Here is a 20,292-nt window from a genome sequence, read left to right as displayed (position 1 = left end):
TGGTTCCTGAAGATCCTAGGTATCAATAGGTGAAATGACTACTCAAAAGATAACCATCCCAAAAGAGTAAATGGTGGGTGATAAACTTCACGATGAGTAGGTGCCCCCCCAAAGTTGTTAGAGATTGTCATTCCTTGGACAATCAGCAGATCATAGCAGGATAGTGCAACAAGCAAGACATGTTAGCAGCCACGCAGATGCCACGTGGCAAAGGACAGTGCAGTCGGCCAAGCTAAGCAGTCGGACAGCTTTTTTATGCAATTGACAGCATTAAATGCAATCGACCTGATGCTGGTCATTTTTTGGTATTTTCTTCTGCTATTTATAGCAACCTTCCAGCACTTTTATCTGACAAAGACAGCTTGATGGTGACAAACAGCACTGGGGCTAACAAAGATCGAGGTCCTCAAGGCGGCAACATACATAGATATTCTCTCTCCACCCATGTATAATTCTGCATCCCTATACAACATTCTTCACTGCAGATTTTCTGCGTTTCACTATCTCTTTCTCTCTCTGTGTTCACTCTCTCTCAGTCTTGGTCCCACGCTTCCGCATCGCTGCACTCTGACATAGTATCACAGCGGTGAAGACGGATTGACTGAGTGAAGAACCTATCTCAAGAGGAGATTTCAACGGGACACAAGGCTGCATTTCCAGCATTCGAGGGTGAGCGAAAGGGTTGCACATCAGAACAAGGCTGAAGCAAGCGTGGGCGTGCAGGAAAGAAGTCCAATTGGTGAATTTGCTGCAGGTTGTTGCTGTTTGAAGGCTGCGTTTTTGGCCTTCCATTGCAGATTTTACCTCTTCATTGCCTCCAGCGGCTAAAGAAGGTTCGAGAAGCACTACAAGTGAAAATGTCTATAGAGACTGACTTGGAGTTCCAGGCGATCATGGACCGGAAGGTGCCTTGTCCTACCGGCTCTTCCATCAAATCAGAAGCTCGATGGTGACAATTACCGCATCTAGCGCATGATGATGTTGACCATCCTGGAGTCTTATGATTTGGCGGAGCTTATGATAGAGGAGATCAATCAGCCCTCGGTGAGAGATGAGTCCAAACTCTCTTCCAATGCTCGTGCAGAGTTGACCAAGGCCCAGTCTCACTAGGACAAACTGAATGCCAAGATTCATTCTTTTCTTTTTCTGTCTTGTACTACAGCCGTGATAGCTCACATCGAGCACTTGACCGTGGCTAGAGAGATATGGCCAGAGCTCGACCAGATGTATAGCAAGATGACCCTGAGGAAGAGGGTTCCTTTGGAGGTGCAGATACGGACCTTGTCAGTGAATAAGTCTTCTTCGCTTCGTGAACACATCAACAAGCTTTGGCAGCTTCAGATGCAGGTTCAAAATGCAGGGAAGCCCATTTCCTCCAAAGACATGGCAATCACTTTAATGTCCCATTTGCCGCCACGATTCGGTACCTTTTATTCTGGTCTTATTGCACCAGGGTAGGAGTCGATAGGAAGAGATGGTTCCTATGGTCTTGGACCAAGAGGAACAATTGAAGGGACAGAATGCTTCCAAATCAAAGACATTGGTTGGTCAAGCCTCTCAGAAGAAGGGGAAGGACCAAAAGAAAAAGGGGGACAACAAATCCAAGAAGGACAAAGAGAAAGAATCGGCATGCCATATTTGTGGTAAGACTGGTCATTGGAAGAAGAATTGACTCGACAAGGACAAGAAGGACACGAAGGATTCTGGAGCGGTGGCTCCACCCTCATCAGCTACTTTTAACACTTAGCGGTCCTTGAGGACCCTACACCGAAGACTTCTGTTGCTGCAATGACGGTCCCCCAAGCTCGAGAGTGAATCATTGACAGTGGTGCCTCATGACACATGACTCCTCCTCCCATTGGTGTTGCCTATTTGCAACCTTCACATAAGCAGATTCTCGTTGGAGATAGCTCTTCTCTATCTATTCTGCACGGGGTGAGATGCAGCAGATTCCAGATGGACGTGGTGGTACCCACACTTCCGAGGTGTTGCATGTGCCGGGTTTAGGGTATCATTTGCTTTCGGTCCATAAGATTTGCTCTCTTGGTCTCTTGGTGGAGTTTGACAATGATGTTCGAGTTCTTGATCGTGGATCGAGGAAGGTTCTCTCTTCAAGGTATGAGGAGGACGGCAATTACAAATTGAAGTCTTCTACTACTCTTACTTCTCTTCTTCTTACCTCTCAGACACAGTCCGAGCTATGGCATGCTCGGTTTGGCCACCTGAACTATGAGTACCTTCAAAAAGCATCGCGAGGATCGCTCGTTTGAGGTTTTCCGAACATAGTGGTGAGCCAGCAGCCAAATGTCTCATGCATTCGTGGGAAACAGCATCGGGATGCGATTCCCAACAAAGCTTCGAGACGGTCTACTTCACCTATGGAGCTTGTATCTACGGATCTTTGTGGCCCGATGAGGACCAAGTCCCTGAAGGGGAGCTTGTACTTCATGTTGATCGTAGATGACTACAGTAGAATGACATGGGCCTACTTCTTGATGTTAAAGTCGAAGGCCTTCTCCCACTTCAAGGATTGGCTTCTCTTCAAGGAGAACCGCTCTGGCCGAAGACTAAAGACTTTGCGATCTAACAAGGGTGGTGAATTTGTTTCTAATGAGTTTGCTCATTTTTGTGCAGCTAGAGGCATTCACCAGGAGTTTGCTAATACCAACACTTCTCAAAAGAATGGCATTTTGGAGCGAAAGAACCAAAGTGTGATCAAGATGGCGCGCACCATGATGAAGCACCGACGACAGACACCTCAGTTTCTGTGGGCCGAGGCAGTGGCTATGGCAATTCACATCCTTGATCGATCTCCCACTTCAGCTGTCTGTTGACAGGATGACCCCTTTTGAGGCTTACTTTGGGACTAAGCCTAATATCTCTTATTTCAGGATCTTTGGGTGTGACGTCTATGTGCATATCCCGAAGACGCAGCGTGGCAAGTTTGAGACGGCTTCTCGACGATAGGTTTTTGTTGGTTACAACTCCTAGTCCCAAGGTTATCGCTTGTTTGATCCCGTCAAGCGGGATGTCTACATGAGCCGATATGTGCGGTTCGTGGAAGTTCCGGCCACAGAGGGGGGGTGAGAAACACCCCGTACTTGGAGATCCAAGGGAGAGTTGGGCTCCCGAGACAATTCCTTTGGAGCCAGAGCCTCTTGATGGAGTTTCTTCTTCTTCAGATTCCGAGTCTTCCCTTCCACCGGCCACCCCAGTGAAGATCCTACCGGTGGATGCACCCAAGTCTTTAGCAGATGGAGAGCGACTAGGAGAGATCCGGCCTCCTCCTCGTTGGGCCCATGACACACTCCAAGATTCAGGGATCGAGGGGGTCCCTGAGGAGTGGAAACAGCACGATGGACCGCGAAGGTCACGGAGAAACCAAGCACATTCTATGGAGCTTGTTTGCTCTAACTATTATTTGATGACCCGTGTTATGCAGGATCGAGAGCCCACTTCCATGAAGAGGGCTTTGCAGTCGACCATTGGCGGACCATTAGCGGAAAGCTATGGAAGCTGAGTTGGAGGCTATTGAGCGGAATGGCACTTGGTACCTTGTGCCTCGTCCCTCTTACAAGAAGGTGATTGGTGTGAAGTGGATCTTCAAGACCAAGTACCTTAGCGATGGTTCTTTGGACCAGCACAAGGCCTGCCTTGTTGCCAAAGGCTTTGCTCAACGCCCAGACATTGACTTCCATGATACTTTTGTCCCCACTGCTTGTATGCCGACTATTCGAGCTGTTCTTGCCTTGACTAGCCATAGGAGATGGTTGTCTATCAATTGGATGTGAAGTCGGCCTTCCTCAATGGTGACTTGAAGGAGGAGATCTATATAGAGCAGTCTCATGGCTTTGAATCCTCGGATGGGAAAGTATACAGGTTGAAGAAGACCTTGTATGGCCTAAAGCAGGCTCCGCGTGCCTGGAACGAGAAGGTTAACTCGTTCCTTCAATCAAATTTGGGATATCAATGCTCTGAGACCGATCCGCAGCTTTATGTACACACTTCCAAGGCTCGTCGTGTGTTGTTTGTGTTGTATGTTGATGATTTGATTCTTATAGGTGACCATACACAGAAGGTCCAAGAGACAAAGACAGCTTTACATCAGACGTTCGAGATGACGGACTTGGGGCTTCTTCATTTCTTCTTGGGCCACGAGATTTATCAATATCAAAGGGGGATTTTCATCTCTCAGCAAAGACACATTCAAGAGCTCTTAGTGACTTTTAAGATGGAGACTTGTCGGACCATTTCCTCTCCTATGGATCCAAACTGGCAGGCCACTTCACAATTAGCTTCTCCCTTGACGGATGCTTCCCGCTACCGTCAGCTAATTGAATCTTTGATTTAGCTATTCAACACTCGTATTGATCTTTGTTTTGCTATAGGTCTTTTAGCGAGGTTCATAAGTGAACCCAAACATGTGCATTGACAGGCTACCCTACTGATTCTTCGGTATTTGAGGGGGACCTCTAACTCAGGCATTTCTTATCCCGCAGGTACAGGTGCAAATCCGGGCATGGACGAAGGCATAAGAAAAAGAAGAAGACTAAGTCACTATCTCAACTTGAAAAGAAGATCAAGTTCAGTATGTATGATGGTTCCCGAAATCCTGATCTTTTTCTGAAGTTTATTCGTCAATTTCAAATTTTGTATGGTCGTAACAAGTATAAAGAAAAAGAAAAGATTTAAGTTTGTAGCTTTAAATTTGACCGACTTAGCCCATACTTGGTGGACGGGGTTGGAATATGATCGTGCTGCCCCAAAATTATGGCAGTCCTTTGTTCGCATGATACAAAGCCAATTTCTTCCTGTTCATTTCGAAAGAGATGTAAAAATGAAATGGGATCGGCTTTGGCAAAAGAAAAATGAGTCACTTGGTGACTATACCAAGAGATTTTGGGAGCTACTTTTGAAGGTCCAACATTTCAAGAAGATCAGCAATTCGGAAAAGCTTAGGAAGTTTCAAGGAGGTTTGCATTTTAAACTTCGTACTACTCTTAATCATTATCATTGTTCTAGTCTCAAGGAACTCATTGACCATGCTAAGACATGGGAAATGGAGCACAATGGCAACAAATCATTCCAAAAGAATGATAAGAAGAGAGTAGCTGATGATGAGGAGTATTCAGCCCCAAATGAAGGACAAAAACAACGGCAAAAGCAGCCATCAAATCAAAAGAAGATGAAGCCCTATGCACCTCCTAATGCTCCTCAATTTCGCTCCAATCTATACCCACAAGCAAAGCAACTTTCCGAAGAAGAAAAGCAGCGCCTCATGAAAGAAGGGAAGTGCTTTAAATGTGGACAAACAGGCCACATAGCGAAGCAATGTCCAAACAAAGGACAAAGCAAGGTTTTTGACAACAAGCCTAAGTCGCCAGTGAAAATCAATGCTATCACTGATGTAGTTGCAAACACAACTCACACTCCAGAGATGCACAAATTATTAAAAGATTGGGGACAGTTGCAAGGTAAGCAAGCACTATACTTGATAGATCTTGGGGCGAATGAAAATGTCATTTCCTTGCAATTAGCTAAAGAGCTTGGATTAAAGAATGAAGAGATGGACACTCCGGCAGAAGTTCGCCAAGCTTTAAATGCCGATGAAGGTGACACAGTGAAGACCATGACACCCTACATTGGCAAGCTCAAGTTTCAAATTCAAGGCTACAGTGGCGAAGATACCTTCTATATCGGAGACCTTGATAATTGCGATGTGATTCTTGGCATACCCTAGAATCATAGAGTAGATTCAACCATCTTCTCTCAGAAAAAGAAGGTAGAACTCACCAACAAAGGCAAGAAGTACGAGATCCAAGTTGGAGTTTCTGGAGACACCATACCTATGGTAAGCCATATGCAAGTCTCTAGAGCAATTAAGTATTGTGTTCAATGTTGTTTGCTTTATGTCACTGATGTAAAAGTTAATATAAATGCTGAAAACCAAGAGCGATTTCAGCTCTTGGAAAAGTATAAAGATTGTTTTTCGGAAGATCTTCCTTATCAACTTCCCCCAAAAAGGCCAGAAGACCATCATATTGATATTATTCCGGGCAGTTCTCCTCCTAATATAGCACCATACCATGTGAGCCATCCTCAACGAGAAGAAATCAGAAAGCAAGTTGAAGACCTACTCAATCGTGGGCTAATTAGGTCAAGTAGCTCACCATTTTGTTCACCGGTTCTTCTTGTTCAAAAGAAAGATGGCATATTCAGGATGTGCATTGATTATCGAGCCCTCAACAAAATCACTGTGAAGAATCGGTTTCCTATTCCCAGAATTGACGACATTTTGGATCGTCTAGGAGACTCAAAGGTTTTCAGCTGCATTGATCTAAAGAGTGGTTATCATCAAATTAGGGTAATACCACAAGATGTACACAAAATTGCTTTCCGCACTTCATACGATCTTTATGAATTCTCGGTGGTTCCTTTCGGATTAACCAATGCACCAGCCACCTTTAATCGAATGATGGAGCGCATCTTTAGAGAGCATCGACAATATGTCGGTACTTTCTTTGATGATATTCTTGTCTTTAGCAAGAATGAAGAGGAGCATCATCAGCACTTAGAGATTGTTCTACAATTACTTCAACAAAATCAACTCTTGGTAAATGGTAAAAAGAGTGAATTTTTCATGCATAAAATAAATTACCTTGGGCATGTCATCTCTTCTGAAGGGATTCAGATGGATCCTGAAAAGATCAGGATAATCCAAGAATGGCCTCATCTTCATGATGTACATGAGGTGCGATCGTTTCTTGACTTATACTCTTATTACCGCCGCTTCATCAAGCATTTTGCACATATGGCTTCTCCACTTCATGACCTTACAAAGAAGAAGACCTCTTTCCAATGGAAGGAAAAAGAGAAGGCAGCCTTCACAAGGCTGAAAACAGCTCTTACTTCTGGACCTATTCTTATCATTCCAGATATGGTAAAATCATTTGTGGTGGAAGCAGATGCTGCGGTGATTGTATTGGTGCAGTGCTAAATCAAGAAGGCCATGCCGTAGCCTTTGAAAGCCACCGTCTAAATGATGTGGAGAAAAGGTATGACATATATGAAAAGAAGCTCTTAGCAGTGGTTCATGCTTTGAAGATATGGAAACATTATCTTTTAGGCAATGAATTCCTTATTAAAACTGATCATCAGAGCTTAAAGTATTTCAAGACTCAAAAGCATTTGCAGGAGACATACAAGATGGGAAAATTTCTTGTCTATGTTTCATTTTCAAATTATGTACACTCCAGGGAAACAAAATGTCGTTGCTGATGCACTTTCTAGAGTACCTCGCATTGCAACTATTACAGTGACTTATCATGAAGATTTTCAAATGATGAAGAATACTTATGATGAAGATATTGATTTTGCAACAATTTGGTCAAATTTACAGCAAGGAGGTTCTCATCCAGATTATTCCATCAAAGATAGTTACCTTCTCATGAACAATCGCCTTTGTGTCACTCTTCCTGTTCGACAAAAGGTGCTTAAAGAAAGTCATGAACCCCCTTATGCAAGGCATAGAGGGAGGGCAGCCACTCTAAGTGCAATTGAGCGCTACTTTTATTGGCCAACATTACGAAGAGATACACATAACTTCATTGAGGCTTGTCTAGTATGCCAAAAATCCAAGTATGATAGGCAGAAGACTCCAGGATTGTTGCAACCTCTTCCAATGCCCAAAGATCCATGGGAATCTATCACAATGGATTTCATCTCAGGTATTCCAAGAACACCTCAAGGTCATGATATGATTTGGGTCATAATTGATCGATTCAACAAGCAATCACATTTTATTCCATGTCATAAAACATTGAAATCCGCACAAGCTGCAAGACTTTTCATTCAACATATCTTCAGATTACATGGTATCCCTTCTGAGATCATTTCAAATAGAGACTCCAAATTCACGAGTAACTTTTGGCGTGCTTTATTTGAAAATTTGGGAACCACTTTAAAGTTCTCCTCAGCTTTTCATCCTCAAACTGACGGCCAAACAGAGGTGATGAATCTCACTCTTTTGGATATGTTGAAAGCTTATGTTAGTGAACATAAGTCACAATGGGAGAAATATCTTCCATTATTGGAGTTTGCTTACAACAATACAGTGCACTCATCCACAGGGAAAGCTCCAAATGAAATAGTACAGGGTAAAGTGATTCCTCGTCCAATTATTCGCACTAAAGATAAGATTTTTGCTGCTGATGAGTTTGCTTCAGATTTAAAAACAGCAATGGATCAAGTTCGAGCCACTATCAAAGTTGCCCAAGAGCGACAAAAGAAGCAAGCAGATAAACGAAGAAGACCTTTGACTTTTGAAAAAGGTCAATATGTCTTGCTAAAGTTTTACAAAAGCAGGCTCAAACAAGGTTCCGGTCAAAATTCATCTTTTCCAAAGCTCTCCAGTAGATACTTTGAACCCTTCAAAGTGATTGAGAAAATAAATGAAGTTTCTTATCGACTTGAGCTTCCTGTTCATTGGAAAATACACAATGCTTTTCATGTAAGTTTGCTAAAACCTTACATAAGACCAAAACCAAAGGAACCCATTATTGAAGATCCCCCAAAAGTTGAAGAAACAGAGCAACTCTTGGAACCTGAACAAATTTTGTTTCACAAGGATCGAACCACGAGAAGTGGCCTTGTGACACGAAAATTCTTACTAAAATTCAAGAATCTACCCACAACAGATGCACAGTGGGTAGATGAAAAATTTATGAAGGATTACCCAGACATTCTTCAGCCATATCAAGAAGCTTTTCAGCTGAGGACAGCTGAATAAAAGCCAAAGGGCTGTCACAACTCTATAGAAACAGAATTTGTATCCTTTTTCATTAATTTGTCTATATAATGATTTATTAAAATTAAATTTGTTTCCTTTGCACTAATTAGATATAAAGAAAAGTGCATTGGAGCTGGCCACTGATGAGTGGTCACAGGTTATGGTGGACCCACGCGGTGGGGTAGAGAAAAGATAGTTCACACTTCCACCTATATGGCCGATTGGGCGCCTGTGACCAGAACTCACGTATTTCAAGGTTAGACTCGCACACAGAAAGGATGGATGCCTTGAAGTGTGGGCTAGATCCACTAGAACAGACAGTTACAATCAACAAGATGGCATGATCATGAAATGCTTGTACAATGTGCATGTGTGGGCTGAAATCTTGAAATGCATATTTCTTTGCATTTCAAGATTCTGATACCGTTTTTGCGATGTACACAGAAAAAGCTTTCATATGACACCCATATTGGGGGGGTCCCTAAATTTTAGGAGTCTTGAATTAGCCTAAAAATGCTAGTCCTAAAAAATAGGGATGACTTTCTAAAAATAGTAAATTCTGTACCCTGACTGTGCTTACTAAATTTGGTTGTTTCTATTCTTGACAGTATTCAGCCCAAAAAGGAAGGCCATAGAGAAGAGACAAGTGTCAAGACACTTGTCACATAAGTTTCCAAGTGTCCCACCACTTGTCACATCTCATGACATGTGGCTAGACACTTGTCTTGTGCTACTCCACTTTCCCCTTTTGTACTAGTTCTTCCCTCTTCTATAAATAAGAGCTCGTTTTTCTTCATTCAGCATCATTTATCTTTGCTGTAAACTCATGTACAGCACCCACAGATAGCCAGAAACTGGCCCCATCCATCCCCATCATCATCCCCCACTTCTCCATTATCAAATTCCTCCATATTCCCTCTTCTATCACTACTGTTTTACACGACAGCAAGCCTGTAAATTCATTACAGCACCTCCTTCTCGAGCTCTTTCTTCCATTTTAGCAACAAGAAGCAAGCCCTATCCATATACTACTGATCAACGATGAAGAAAGGCTGATTTCCCCTCTTTCTTCTCTCATACTGTAAAGAAATCAGTTCTTATCATTACATAATAGATATTACATGTGTGTTAGTACGTCTTTGCATGATCTTGTGAGAGTGAGAATTACTTCTCCTCACTCTCAGGTTGATTGTAACTGAGCTCTTCCCTAAGGGACTTGGGTTGAGCAGAAATACATTCCTTCAAGGGGGGGGGGAGGTGTTGCCCATCTTCAACCCTCAATCTTGTCTCCATTACTTTTACATTTTCATGGCTGTAATTTTGTGAGTAATTTTCATTTTCAGCTTTAAGTGTTCATTCTCTTTTATATTAAATCTCGAAAACAAGCGAATATCATAATTGTTAAGCATATTACGTTGTTCGGGGCGTTTACATGTTCTTGCAAGTTGGAGCGACTCGAATTGGGCTGGCGATATGGACCACCGGCGGTCTACTACACGCTATTATTTTACCTTAGGTTCAGATGCTTTCTCATGGAGTAGCAAGAAGCAGCCCATGGTAGCCCTTTCTTCTACTAAGGCGGAGTATCAAGCTTGGCTGCCCCCAAACTCGTCCTACTCTTCTGCGCAGTGCGACAATGAGAGTTGCATTGCCTTGGTACAGAATCTTATATTCCATGCCCAGACGAAACACATTGAGATCTAGTACCACTTCATTTGGGAGAAGCTTCTGAATGGGACCATTGATGTGGAGTATTGCAAGACAGAGGATAATCTTGCAGATTTGTTCAAGAAGGTGCTTCCCCAGATTCTTCTTTGAAGACATGCCAGATTACTCAATCTTATGACCTGTCCAGGATCTGAGAGGGGGTGTTAGAGATTATCATTCCCTGGATAGTCAGCAGACCAGAGGAGGACAGCGCAACAGGCAGGACACGTCAGCAGCCACGCAGATGCCACATGGCAAAGGACTGTGCAATTGGCCAGGTTGAGCAGTCGGACAGTTTTTTTATGCAATCGGCTACATTAAATGCAGCCGACCTGATGCTGGTCATTTTTTGGTATTTTCTTCTGCTATTTATAGCAGCCCTTCCAGCACTTGTATCTGACAAAGACAGCCTGCTAGTGACAGACAGCACTCGGGCTCATGGAGATCGAGGTCCTCAAGGCAGAGACATACGCAGATATTCTCTCCGCACCCATGTATAATTCTGCATCCCTATACAGCATCCTTCACTGCAGATTTTCTACGTTTCACCGTCTCTTTCTCTCTCTCTCCTCTCTGCGTTCACTCTCTCTCAGTCTTGGTCCCACGCTTCCGCATCACTGCACTCTAACAAGAGCATGGAGGTGGAGGGGCCCCCTTTGAAGCCGAAGAAGTAGAAGCCCCCCTTGAGGGCAAAGAGAATACATCCCCCTTTGAATCCCCCTCTACGAGAGAGAGGGAATCTAAAAACCCATGGATCATGGACTCTAAATCATCTAATGATGAAGGAAGTGCCGCCGGTCATACTGAAGAAGGTGTCTGGGGTATCAAAGATGTAGAAGAACTCCTAGAGGTGGCCTCTCAAACCTGAGTAGTCCAAGGTAGGGAAAGGTGAGGCTCATACTGAGCCAAGAGCAGGCAATAGTCACTATCTCTCAATGGAGTGGATTGCAGAGCTGAAGTAATAGAAGGTGTCGAACAACCACTGTCTTGCAAAGAAGCAGACTCCTGAGGGTACAGAATCCAATAATCACTCTCTTGAGGGAGTAAATTGCAAAACCGCAGGTTGTCGAGGTGACATTCCTCAAACCCTAGAAGCAATAGAAGCAACCTTCGTAGGGCATTGCAGTGGTCGCAAGGAGGCTGTGGTACCAGTCAATCCTCCTATACGTCACAAGGGCTTAGCGTACATCATTTACATCTTATTGCCTTGAGCATAAAAAGAGGAAAGCCGGTGTAGAACAAACTCTGTGGCCCACAAGGGAGAGGTGGCACAACGAGTGTCAAGGGTAGATGCATATACTCAGGGGGTGAAAGGAGCAAAGGTCCATCTTGGCAAGTATCAGTGGGGGTTCCAGTGATGCTAGAAAAGGAGCACCCAATGGTCTATCCATCTACGTGAAGTCATAGCCTCCGAGTGTCATCCTATAAAGCGATGGTGGATGGGAGAGGAAGAAAAGGGTATCTCTATCTCCTAGTGACGGAGCGGAAATAAAGGGGAAAATCATTGAATGATGCCGAATCCACAATCCATCTTTGCCTTCTCTAATGCTGAGGATCTTCATGGCTCACTGAGCACCTTTGGCTCTGATACCATGTCAAGAAAATGACAGAGGCCAGAAAGGCAGTAGGTTTTGCAAGGAGAAACACAAAGTATGTACGACAAACACTAACAAAAACACAAGAACATGGTGATGATGCACTAAGTCGTGCTATGAGAAGAAAAGCTGATACAACAGAGACAAAGCTCAAAAGATAACTACAGAGTCATGTCTGATTTAGGCGGCAACACTTGTGAGAAATCTGCACAATGAAGGGAGTAAAACACAGTCCTCCGTGCAATGGGCTATCAAATAAATCATTGGAAGATGAAGGACAATTGTCGAAGGAGCGAACCACAATCCTCTGATGCCGTCAGAAATGAAGCAGATTATCACCAATTGTCGAGGGAGCGAAGCACAATCCTCAGATGCCGAGAAGATCGCCTAGGCAGCAAAATGTAAATCCCAAAGTGTATCAAAGATGTCAAACAGAGGGACAACAACCCAAATGCTGACGCCAAGGGATGCATGATGACGCTAGATGAAGGAAAAGCCACTAGGAGGGTAAATGCAGCCTGTGACATACAAGTACTTGGCTGTAGAAACTGACACCAAATGTGAGGTGACACCAAGTAGCAAGATGTTGACGCTAGGCTAGGAAAGGTACAAGTCAAATGTGGAGGAGGTCTCTAGGCAGCCAAACGCAAATCTAGTGAAGCTTGAAGAAAGTGGAAGAGGTCACCAACTATGGAGGACCGACGACAAGGTAGGAGTGATGTCGCCAACAATCTGATGATGCCAATAGGATGGAACCTCCAAACGTAGGACCTGAGTGATAGGGCACGGCGCCTAAAGGAGGAGGAAAGGCAACCACGAACTACAATGTCCTCTAGTAGAGGTATGGGCAGCAGTGGAGTGAAGAGGGAAGAGTATGGGAGTGATGGAGGAAGAGGGGTGAAGAATGACTGAGATGGTGTAGAATAAACGAAGTGACTGAGTTGTCTAGGGTAGCGCACCACTGTGTGGGCACCCACTAAAAAAGTGACCAAAATGTGGATACCGTCTCTTATTGGGACTGTCAGCGCAAAACCCTAAATGAAGCGTGTAAACAGAAGAAGTGGTTTCTCAACAACAAATACTAGGTAGTACCTGATGTCAGATTTGGCTCTAGACCAATTTATTGGTCACTAATGTCAATGATGACATTATTGACTAGGCATTGATTAATTAATTAATGCCAACCGAGGGGTCAATAACTACTCAAGGACACTTGGGAGACAAATTGGCCTAGCCAATTTAATTATTGGCCAGTGGAATTATCTTTTTGGGCACTAGAATAATTATTCAATTAGATTTCAAATTTAATATTATAACATTTAATTTAATAAGCTACACAATGCTAGAAAATGGGATTAGAAGGCTGCCACTTGGCAAAACTTGCCCATGCAAGTAGGTAAGACGTTTTTGAGGCTGTGAAAGAGAGAGAGAGAGAGAGAGAGAGAGACTTGCACAAGCTGAGAGAGACAGAGAGAAGGCTGCCATAGTTGCTCTACAACAAGTGACAGGCTATTTCCAGCCAATAAGAGGCTTTCCAAGTGCTAGTGACATGCCTTGAAGAGATTACAGCAATAGGTGACAATACTTTGAGGGTTGTTTCACCAAGAATATCATATTCAATGTGTTCCTTCAATGGAGACAACTTTCAAGGCTCTCTAGTCAAGGTTGCAACTGATTTCTTCCATCTTCTCGCGATGGAACTCTGAAATTTCTCTCTTTGACATTCTCTCTCATTCTACAGCCATTTCTCAACTCCCCTCAGCATTTTCCAACAATGTAAGTCAACATAGGTAGAGATATTGGAAAATCTCTACTATAAACCCTAAATTACAACAAAAATTAAGATTTGGAAACCATCTCGGAATACATGCTTAGAATTGAGGGTCTAGGACTTTAAGTAGCAGCTAAAATTAAAGAATTTCAAGGAGATTCAAGGGGCCAGTCAACCAATGTCAATTTGGGGCCAATTTGTCTCGCAAGGAGTAGAATGAAGGCCAATTCCCCAAGCGAACCAAGCGACAAATTGGTTTGATGGCTTGCTGGTCAGTTTTGACATCAAGAGGTACTTGGATTAGTGGAGGGGATCAAAGAATCTCAGTTGTACTCCATCCATTTAAACAGAAAGAAAAGAAGAAACATTGAATAACACAATACAGATGAGAACTCAGATGTATGCTCGAGAAATGGAATCCATATATCCAACACAAGTCGGCCACATACAACAATAAGTCACTGGCTGTGTAGGCACCAGTACTGGCTCCTCTCTAGCAAAAGATCCACATGTGTGATGGTGACTGACTAACTGAGGAGGAGGAGCCTGAATAAATAGGACAAAATTATGTTCTCAATATGAGCAAGTCGGCCAACAATAAATGCTAAATATGACTAAAATGAGAACCATTAAAAATGCCTAAAATAATCTAAATAATGCCCAGCCCTAAAGCATACACAAACTCACACATGAGCTGACATATCTACTAATAAGGGGTTTTGGGGGCAACATGCTATCCATTGTCCAAGATTAAAGTGATAAAGTGTACATTTCAATTTTTTTGTATACTTGCTATAATTAGTGTTAAATCGGGTTAGTACCACCCTATCCAAGGAGGAAGGTTGGTTTCAACATCCATTAATTTCTATCTTTGCCTTGCCTTTCTCTTCCTTTTTGCCATCATCCTCATAATGCTTTTTGCCCTTTTGTTTGTCCTTCAACTTGTAGCAATCCTTCTTTGGAGATGGACGGTTAGGCAATAAAGACAACGTGCCAACACCACAAATCAGCACCGATGAAACATCACCTACATCCTAGAGTGAATCTCCTAGAGGAGTTGTATGACTTGATGCATCGTTGTCAATGAGCCAAGGCCTCTCAAGAGACTAGACAACCAAAGAAGGCTCCTCCATCTCATGAATGTGAGCAAACACTGACTCATGAGCAATAGCAAGTGTAGACTAACAAGTAAAAGTAGAGGGAGGATTCGATGATGTGACTCCATCCTTTGCTCTTGGACAAAGGCAAGGGTATTTTTTCCATCACTTCTCCTCAAGGTGAGAGGTTTTTCTACAATGTAGATACTTGGCATATCCTTTGCGCTTTCCCTCTGAATCTATATCGAAGTCCACAAATGACTTTGATTTCTTGGACTTCTTCTTCCCTTCCTTCTAGTTGGCTTGTCCTTTATCTGAAGATGATGCCGCAAAGGCACAATTCTCTTACATTGGCTCCACCAAAATCTCTTTCTATGGCACGCATCCTAATCAAGCACCATTGAGACCAGCTCCTCCTAAGTGATAGTGCCCCTTGTATGAGAGATGAGGAGACTAATGTCGAACACATTATACTCTAGTGATCGGAATGTGAAAGAAGTGTCACTGTTAGGTCATCTAAAGAACAATCTTACAAGGGATGTAAGCTCATCATGAATCTCTCCCATCACATTGATTCGGTCCATCATAGGAGAGCCTCTGAAAGATAACTATTGAAGCTTCAACTCGAGGAATATGTGATGCCCAAATGTCTAAGCCTAGTAAAAAAATGTGACAGATAACAATTGAAGCTTCAACTCGAGGAATTTGCGATGCCCAAATGTCTAAGCCTAGTAAAAAAATGCCCATCTCTAACAAACCTTTGCAACAATATGAATTCTTACATGCACAAGCACAGAATCTGCAAAACTCAAAAAAAGAAAAGAATGAGCTCTAGCACTCAATTGATCCCATAAAGTTGCTAAGTCTACGGTCAATCCAACATGGGAATCCACGGAAGGTCAAGAACAAGGATTGTCACAAGATCCCAAAGGTCATAAGTATCAAAGATACACTCATCTTTGCACAACCATGGAGGCTAGTTTATCCCATCTAGCTTCTTGTATGCAAGCAAAGAGAGCAGGATACGCACCTACACAAGGGGTGACATAATTGCTAGCTAGGGACTTGTAACCCCGGAAGATTGAGAAGGGAGAGAATGACATGATTGTGGTTCCAAAGGAACAATCCACATGTCAATCTCGACAATCTAAGCGATGATCCTCATGGTCAGCCTCGATCATCACTTTGGTGGTCCCCACAATCCCATTCCACACAATTCCCCCAATTGTACTAGTATGTTATAGATGTCCTTCAAGAAATCTACAAAAGAAACTATCCTCCCACACCCCCCCAAAAAAAAGAGAAAAGAAACAACAACAACAATAACTGCTGCTCTAGTTGAAAGCGACCAAAAAGTAGATGTTCTCTCCTTATTTGGGGCCATGGGCCTACTGTGAAGTAAAATTTGATGCAGAGCAGGGGGAAATAGGAAGTATCCTAGGCAGGAGGGACCAAGCAAAGCTGGTAAGGAGAACTAAGCTGCAAAGATAGGGTGAACAGGGCTGCAGCCTGAAAATGCAGCCTATGTGAGGCTGTAGACCAATCAGGAGGGCCTGAAACTACACTGTACTGCAGGAAATGCAGCCTGGCAGCTCATAAGATGCTGCCATCACAGAAAACTCCACCCAGCAAGGTAATGATGTCACCTGGCTGGTATAGCAGTCACCCAGGTGAAACACAGCAGAAGAAATAGTGGCTGCCTGAAAACGCAGGCTGTACAGCACCAAAGTCAGGTTAGTGTCAACTCCAAATCCCATGAGTGGCTTTGATACCATGTGAGAGTGCACACCAGAAAGGAAAGCAAACATGGAGCTAATAGAGAAGGAGATTGAATGAAACATAGGAGACAGAAGGAACAAATTGACCAATGACTAAATGATACAAGGCTGCAACAGTCAGCCCCATCACACAGCATTGAGCATTAGTGTGGGCGCAAGACATAAAGAAATACCACAAGGGGCACCAATTGTTTGGGGCCAATTGGTGCCGGCTTGTCTCTTCTCATGTGGGCAATCCAGCCCAAAGTTGGTAATCTGCTGAATTTATGTTCAACTTGCTAGCCATAATCATTTGTAAATCAAGAATCTACCACCCTTCACTGCAAGGAAGGCTGTTGCAGCTTATCTATTGTGGTACAAGGCATTCTAGCAAGATTTATACTAACAAATTTTGTCAAATAGGGTTTTTCTAGCAATATTTGATATCTGTCAAATTGGTCTTCTTGTGCCTCCCTAGAATCATAGTTGTACTTAGATCTAGTATTCTTAGTTGGCTGATGAGAGCAACTAGAGACAAGTACTTAGCATTGCAAATCCTTGAGCAATTGTACTGGATCGGCCTACTAAGGATTGAGTTTGAAAAGCTAGTGAGCAAGGCTTTCTAAGTAGTAACAATTCTATGGATAATTTGGTAATGACTTAGAAATATCACAAGGAGCACCCACCTTTGGGGCTAATCTTTCTTTGTGTCAAGGTGTATGAGCCTTCCAGATCCATTGTGTGATTTATTTTTCTGTTGCTGCATTTTTCTTTCTAAGATTAAGTGATTCCAAGTCAAAGTTCATAGCCCTTTGGTTTACTGAGGGCTAGTGTTTCCCCCCCCCCCCCCCCAACTAGGGGGGACCCATAGGGACCCGGAGGTTTGGGGGGCGGGGAAAGAGAGAGAGAGCAGATCATGGAACCAAATGGATGTAGCTCACTTAGTAGAGTGGACAGTGGACACACTGTGATCAGTAGGCCTTGAGTTCAATCCTTACACCCACATAGTCATTTGGTTATGGGAACTTTTGTATGAAAAAAGAAGATTCGCACCCAAGTCCGTGGGTTAATAAACAATTGTCTTGCCACTAGGGTAGCCACCCAATCCCCCCCCCCCCAAACACAAAAACCCAAACAAAATCCACACCCACCAACCATATTTTTGTCAAAATTCAACTCTTAGCTTTCCTACCATCTAAAAGCTCTAACATAAGGTTACTGTGGAGGGATTTGAGGATCTCGACACATCAATGATTGCCTCTCCTAAGGTGAGCTTCTCCGAGAAAAAGTGACAATCATGGGATACAAGAGCCCAATCTTCAAATAATCTCATGGGTGACTCCTTGAGGGAAGATTGTTGTTCATTTGAATCAATTTGTGCTTCTAAAGAGAGCAAAAGACCTGGCTACCTCTAATGACAACAAGTTGCGTACTATGCTCGCCAACTTAGCTCGCTGCCTTCTTGATCTATAGCTGTTGAACAACCTATGGACCAGTACTTTTCCTCGACACTCGCTCACTGAGTCAGCCTGGGTTTTTTGTACCTGCTGTATGGTGGACCAATGCCAGTTGCACAAATTCCCCTTCACATTTGAACTGAGCAGAAATGGGAGAGACGGATCAGGCATGATCGAAAAATGGACTTTTCAGGTAAAATTAACAAAACATAATGAAATTCTTAAGGACCTGTCAGCATATTTAGACTTTCCCTCAACCAACAAATGGCATCAATGTTGCTGTAACCCACTGAGTAAAGTAAGGTTCCAGAATCTGTGCTTAAGAACAAAGAGATTACATTTTCCTCGCCCCTTGGTGCAAGCTCGTCTTGTGCAAACTCTAAAGCATCCTCTACTTTTCCAGAGCGAATCAATTCTATAAGCCTTTGTTGTTGTAAATGAAAAAATAACTGTGGATTTGTATCCAGTATCTGCAGAAGTGTAGCAATACTCCATTAATATTCAGACTGAGGTGCACTTAATGAATAGTATCATAAACTCTGATGCAACCAACCTCAGGATTCAAGTCGTTAACCTTCTCTATGGCATCTTGAACATTGCCACACTGGATGGCTTTGCGGACTGCCATTCTGTTCGAGATGGTCCCAAGGTCCATATCTGCTATTCATAGTTTAGAATAAACCCTTATGTGCAAGGCAACTAACAAACATAAGTTTGTGCTATTTCCTTTTGAAATCTGTCTAAGGCTGTTACAACCAAAATAGTAGTGCGGAGTTCCCCTTCTTGTCATTCAAGCACATTCAAATGGCAACATCCTGCATTGATGCGCAAATTTATCAAAGCTCTCTTGCCCTGAGTTATTAAACCTCTTTATTCAGACTTTATAGCAGAGTTGGCTAGGATACGCTCAGTTCCTGTCTCCATTTGGAATTTCTCTGCAGCCTCCACATATCCTTCGGTCACAAGAAAATTCATGACGAGTTTGTTCATATCCTGCTTCTTTATCTTCACATCATTTAGCTTTTTCTCCCATTCCTCCCTTGTGATTACCTTCTTAGAAGACGACTGCTCACAAGGAAAACCTCAGTAAAAAAGAAGACCTATATACTGAATAGTGCTTCTTAAGTTTTAAAATTTCAAAAAAATCTGATTGTACGATCTGGAATACTTTCATCAGAAGTCTAGAACTTGCCATTCTCCCAAGTCACTAGCACACCCTGGATGTACAATCAGCTGCACTGCCTAGTCCTCATGGATCAAATTGCTATCGTTACAACCTGAGGATCAAGTACAACACCATCAGCGATAATTCAGAGACTTTCAGGTGATCTGTAAGATAAAACTTGACTGGGACACCTGCGGGTGATGCCAAGAAGAAATGCATTGAGCAGTTTCGCCTGTACCTTTTCAGTCTCCCCACCCCCTTCCTTTTTCCAAAACAAAAAGAAAAGAAAAGAGCCTTGTAAGCTCAAGAAATCGTAGTTTCCAAAGATTGTATCCTCGAGGAATTGCGTGCCTGAATCCCTCTTTATCAAGTTGCTGCAACCTCCAGGAGCTGCATACCTGAATCTCTCTATCAAGCTGCTGCAACCTCAAGAAACTGCGTGCCAGGAGACAGAACCTCCTCTAGCGCTGACATTGCTTAAAGGACAGCTGCAGATGGAGGATGATACGGACGAATCAAAAAGAAAGAGAGGAAGTCGTCTCACCTGCCTCTTCCGGTCCGTTTCCGCCACAGACAAGCGCATCTTCTTCACGTGTAATTTACCTTTGCTACCATGCCACCTCCCAGAACACCAGAGCCATGTCACGTGGCATAAGCAAACCCAGTTTCCAGCCTCCAGCCTCCAGCCTCCAGCCCTTTCGAGGTTCTTTGAAAGTATGATGTAAGTAAGGCCCATGCCACGCGCATACTTGGTACACTTTCTAGAAGTTAACTGCATGTGGCCCCTTTTTTAAACTCCCCTACTTACTATAAAAGGATATTATTTTACTTACAAGGCATTAGAATAGCCTAGTTCTTGCTTGCATGTGGCACGACCATAAGGCTAGTTGGAGACACTTCCAAACAAGTCTCGATGATTGATAGGAGCCGCGGTGAGCTATTGCATATATGCTTC

The 20,292-nt window shown here is 43.2% G+C and overlaps 1 protein-coding gene across 8 annotated transcripts in view; it reads right to left on the bottom strand.

Annotated features, from left to right (window-relative positions):
• Positions 1 to 20,038, bottom strand: part of LOC148016883 (LisH and RanBPM domains containing protein) — a 75,781-nt gene extending 55,743 nt beyond the window's left edge. The window contains exons 1-6 of one of the 8 annotated variants that reach the window (XM_087663182.1): positions 19,882 to 20,024; positions 19,529 to 19,599; positions 19,365 to 19,449; positions 19,078 to 19,237; positions 18,726 to 18,832; positions 18,511 to 18,642 (exon numbers count right to left, since the gene is read on the bottom strand). In XM_087663182.1, coding sequence (XP_087519308.1) covers positions 18,511 to 18,642; positions 18,726 to 18,832; positions 19,078 to 19,237; positions 19,365 to 19,367 — 402 coding nt within the window. In that variant the 5' untranslated portion in view covers positions 19,368 to 19,449; positions 19,529 to 19,599; positions 19,882 to 20,024. The other 7 variants (XM_087663180.1, XM_087663185.1, XM_087663179.1 and 4 more) reach the window with 7 other exon arrangements.
• Positions 20,039 to 20,292: the final 254 nt, after the last annotated feature.

Source organism: Lygodium microphyllum, chromosome 22 (genome assembly GCF_053477565.2).
Source record: "Lygodium microphyllum isolate KBCC chromosome 22, Lygodium_microphyllum_v1.1.10, whole genome shotgun sequence".
Taxonomy (NCBI): Eukaryota; Viridiplantae; Streptophyta; class Polypodiopsida; order Schizaeales; family Lygodiaceae; genus Lygodium; species Lygodium microphyllum.
The sequence above is the reverse complement of the archived record's forward strand: the minus strand, read 5'-3'. Positions and strand labels throughout refer to the sequence as shown.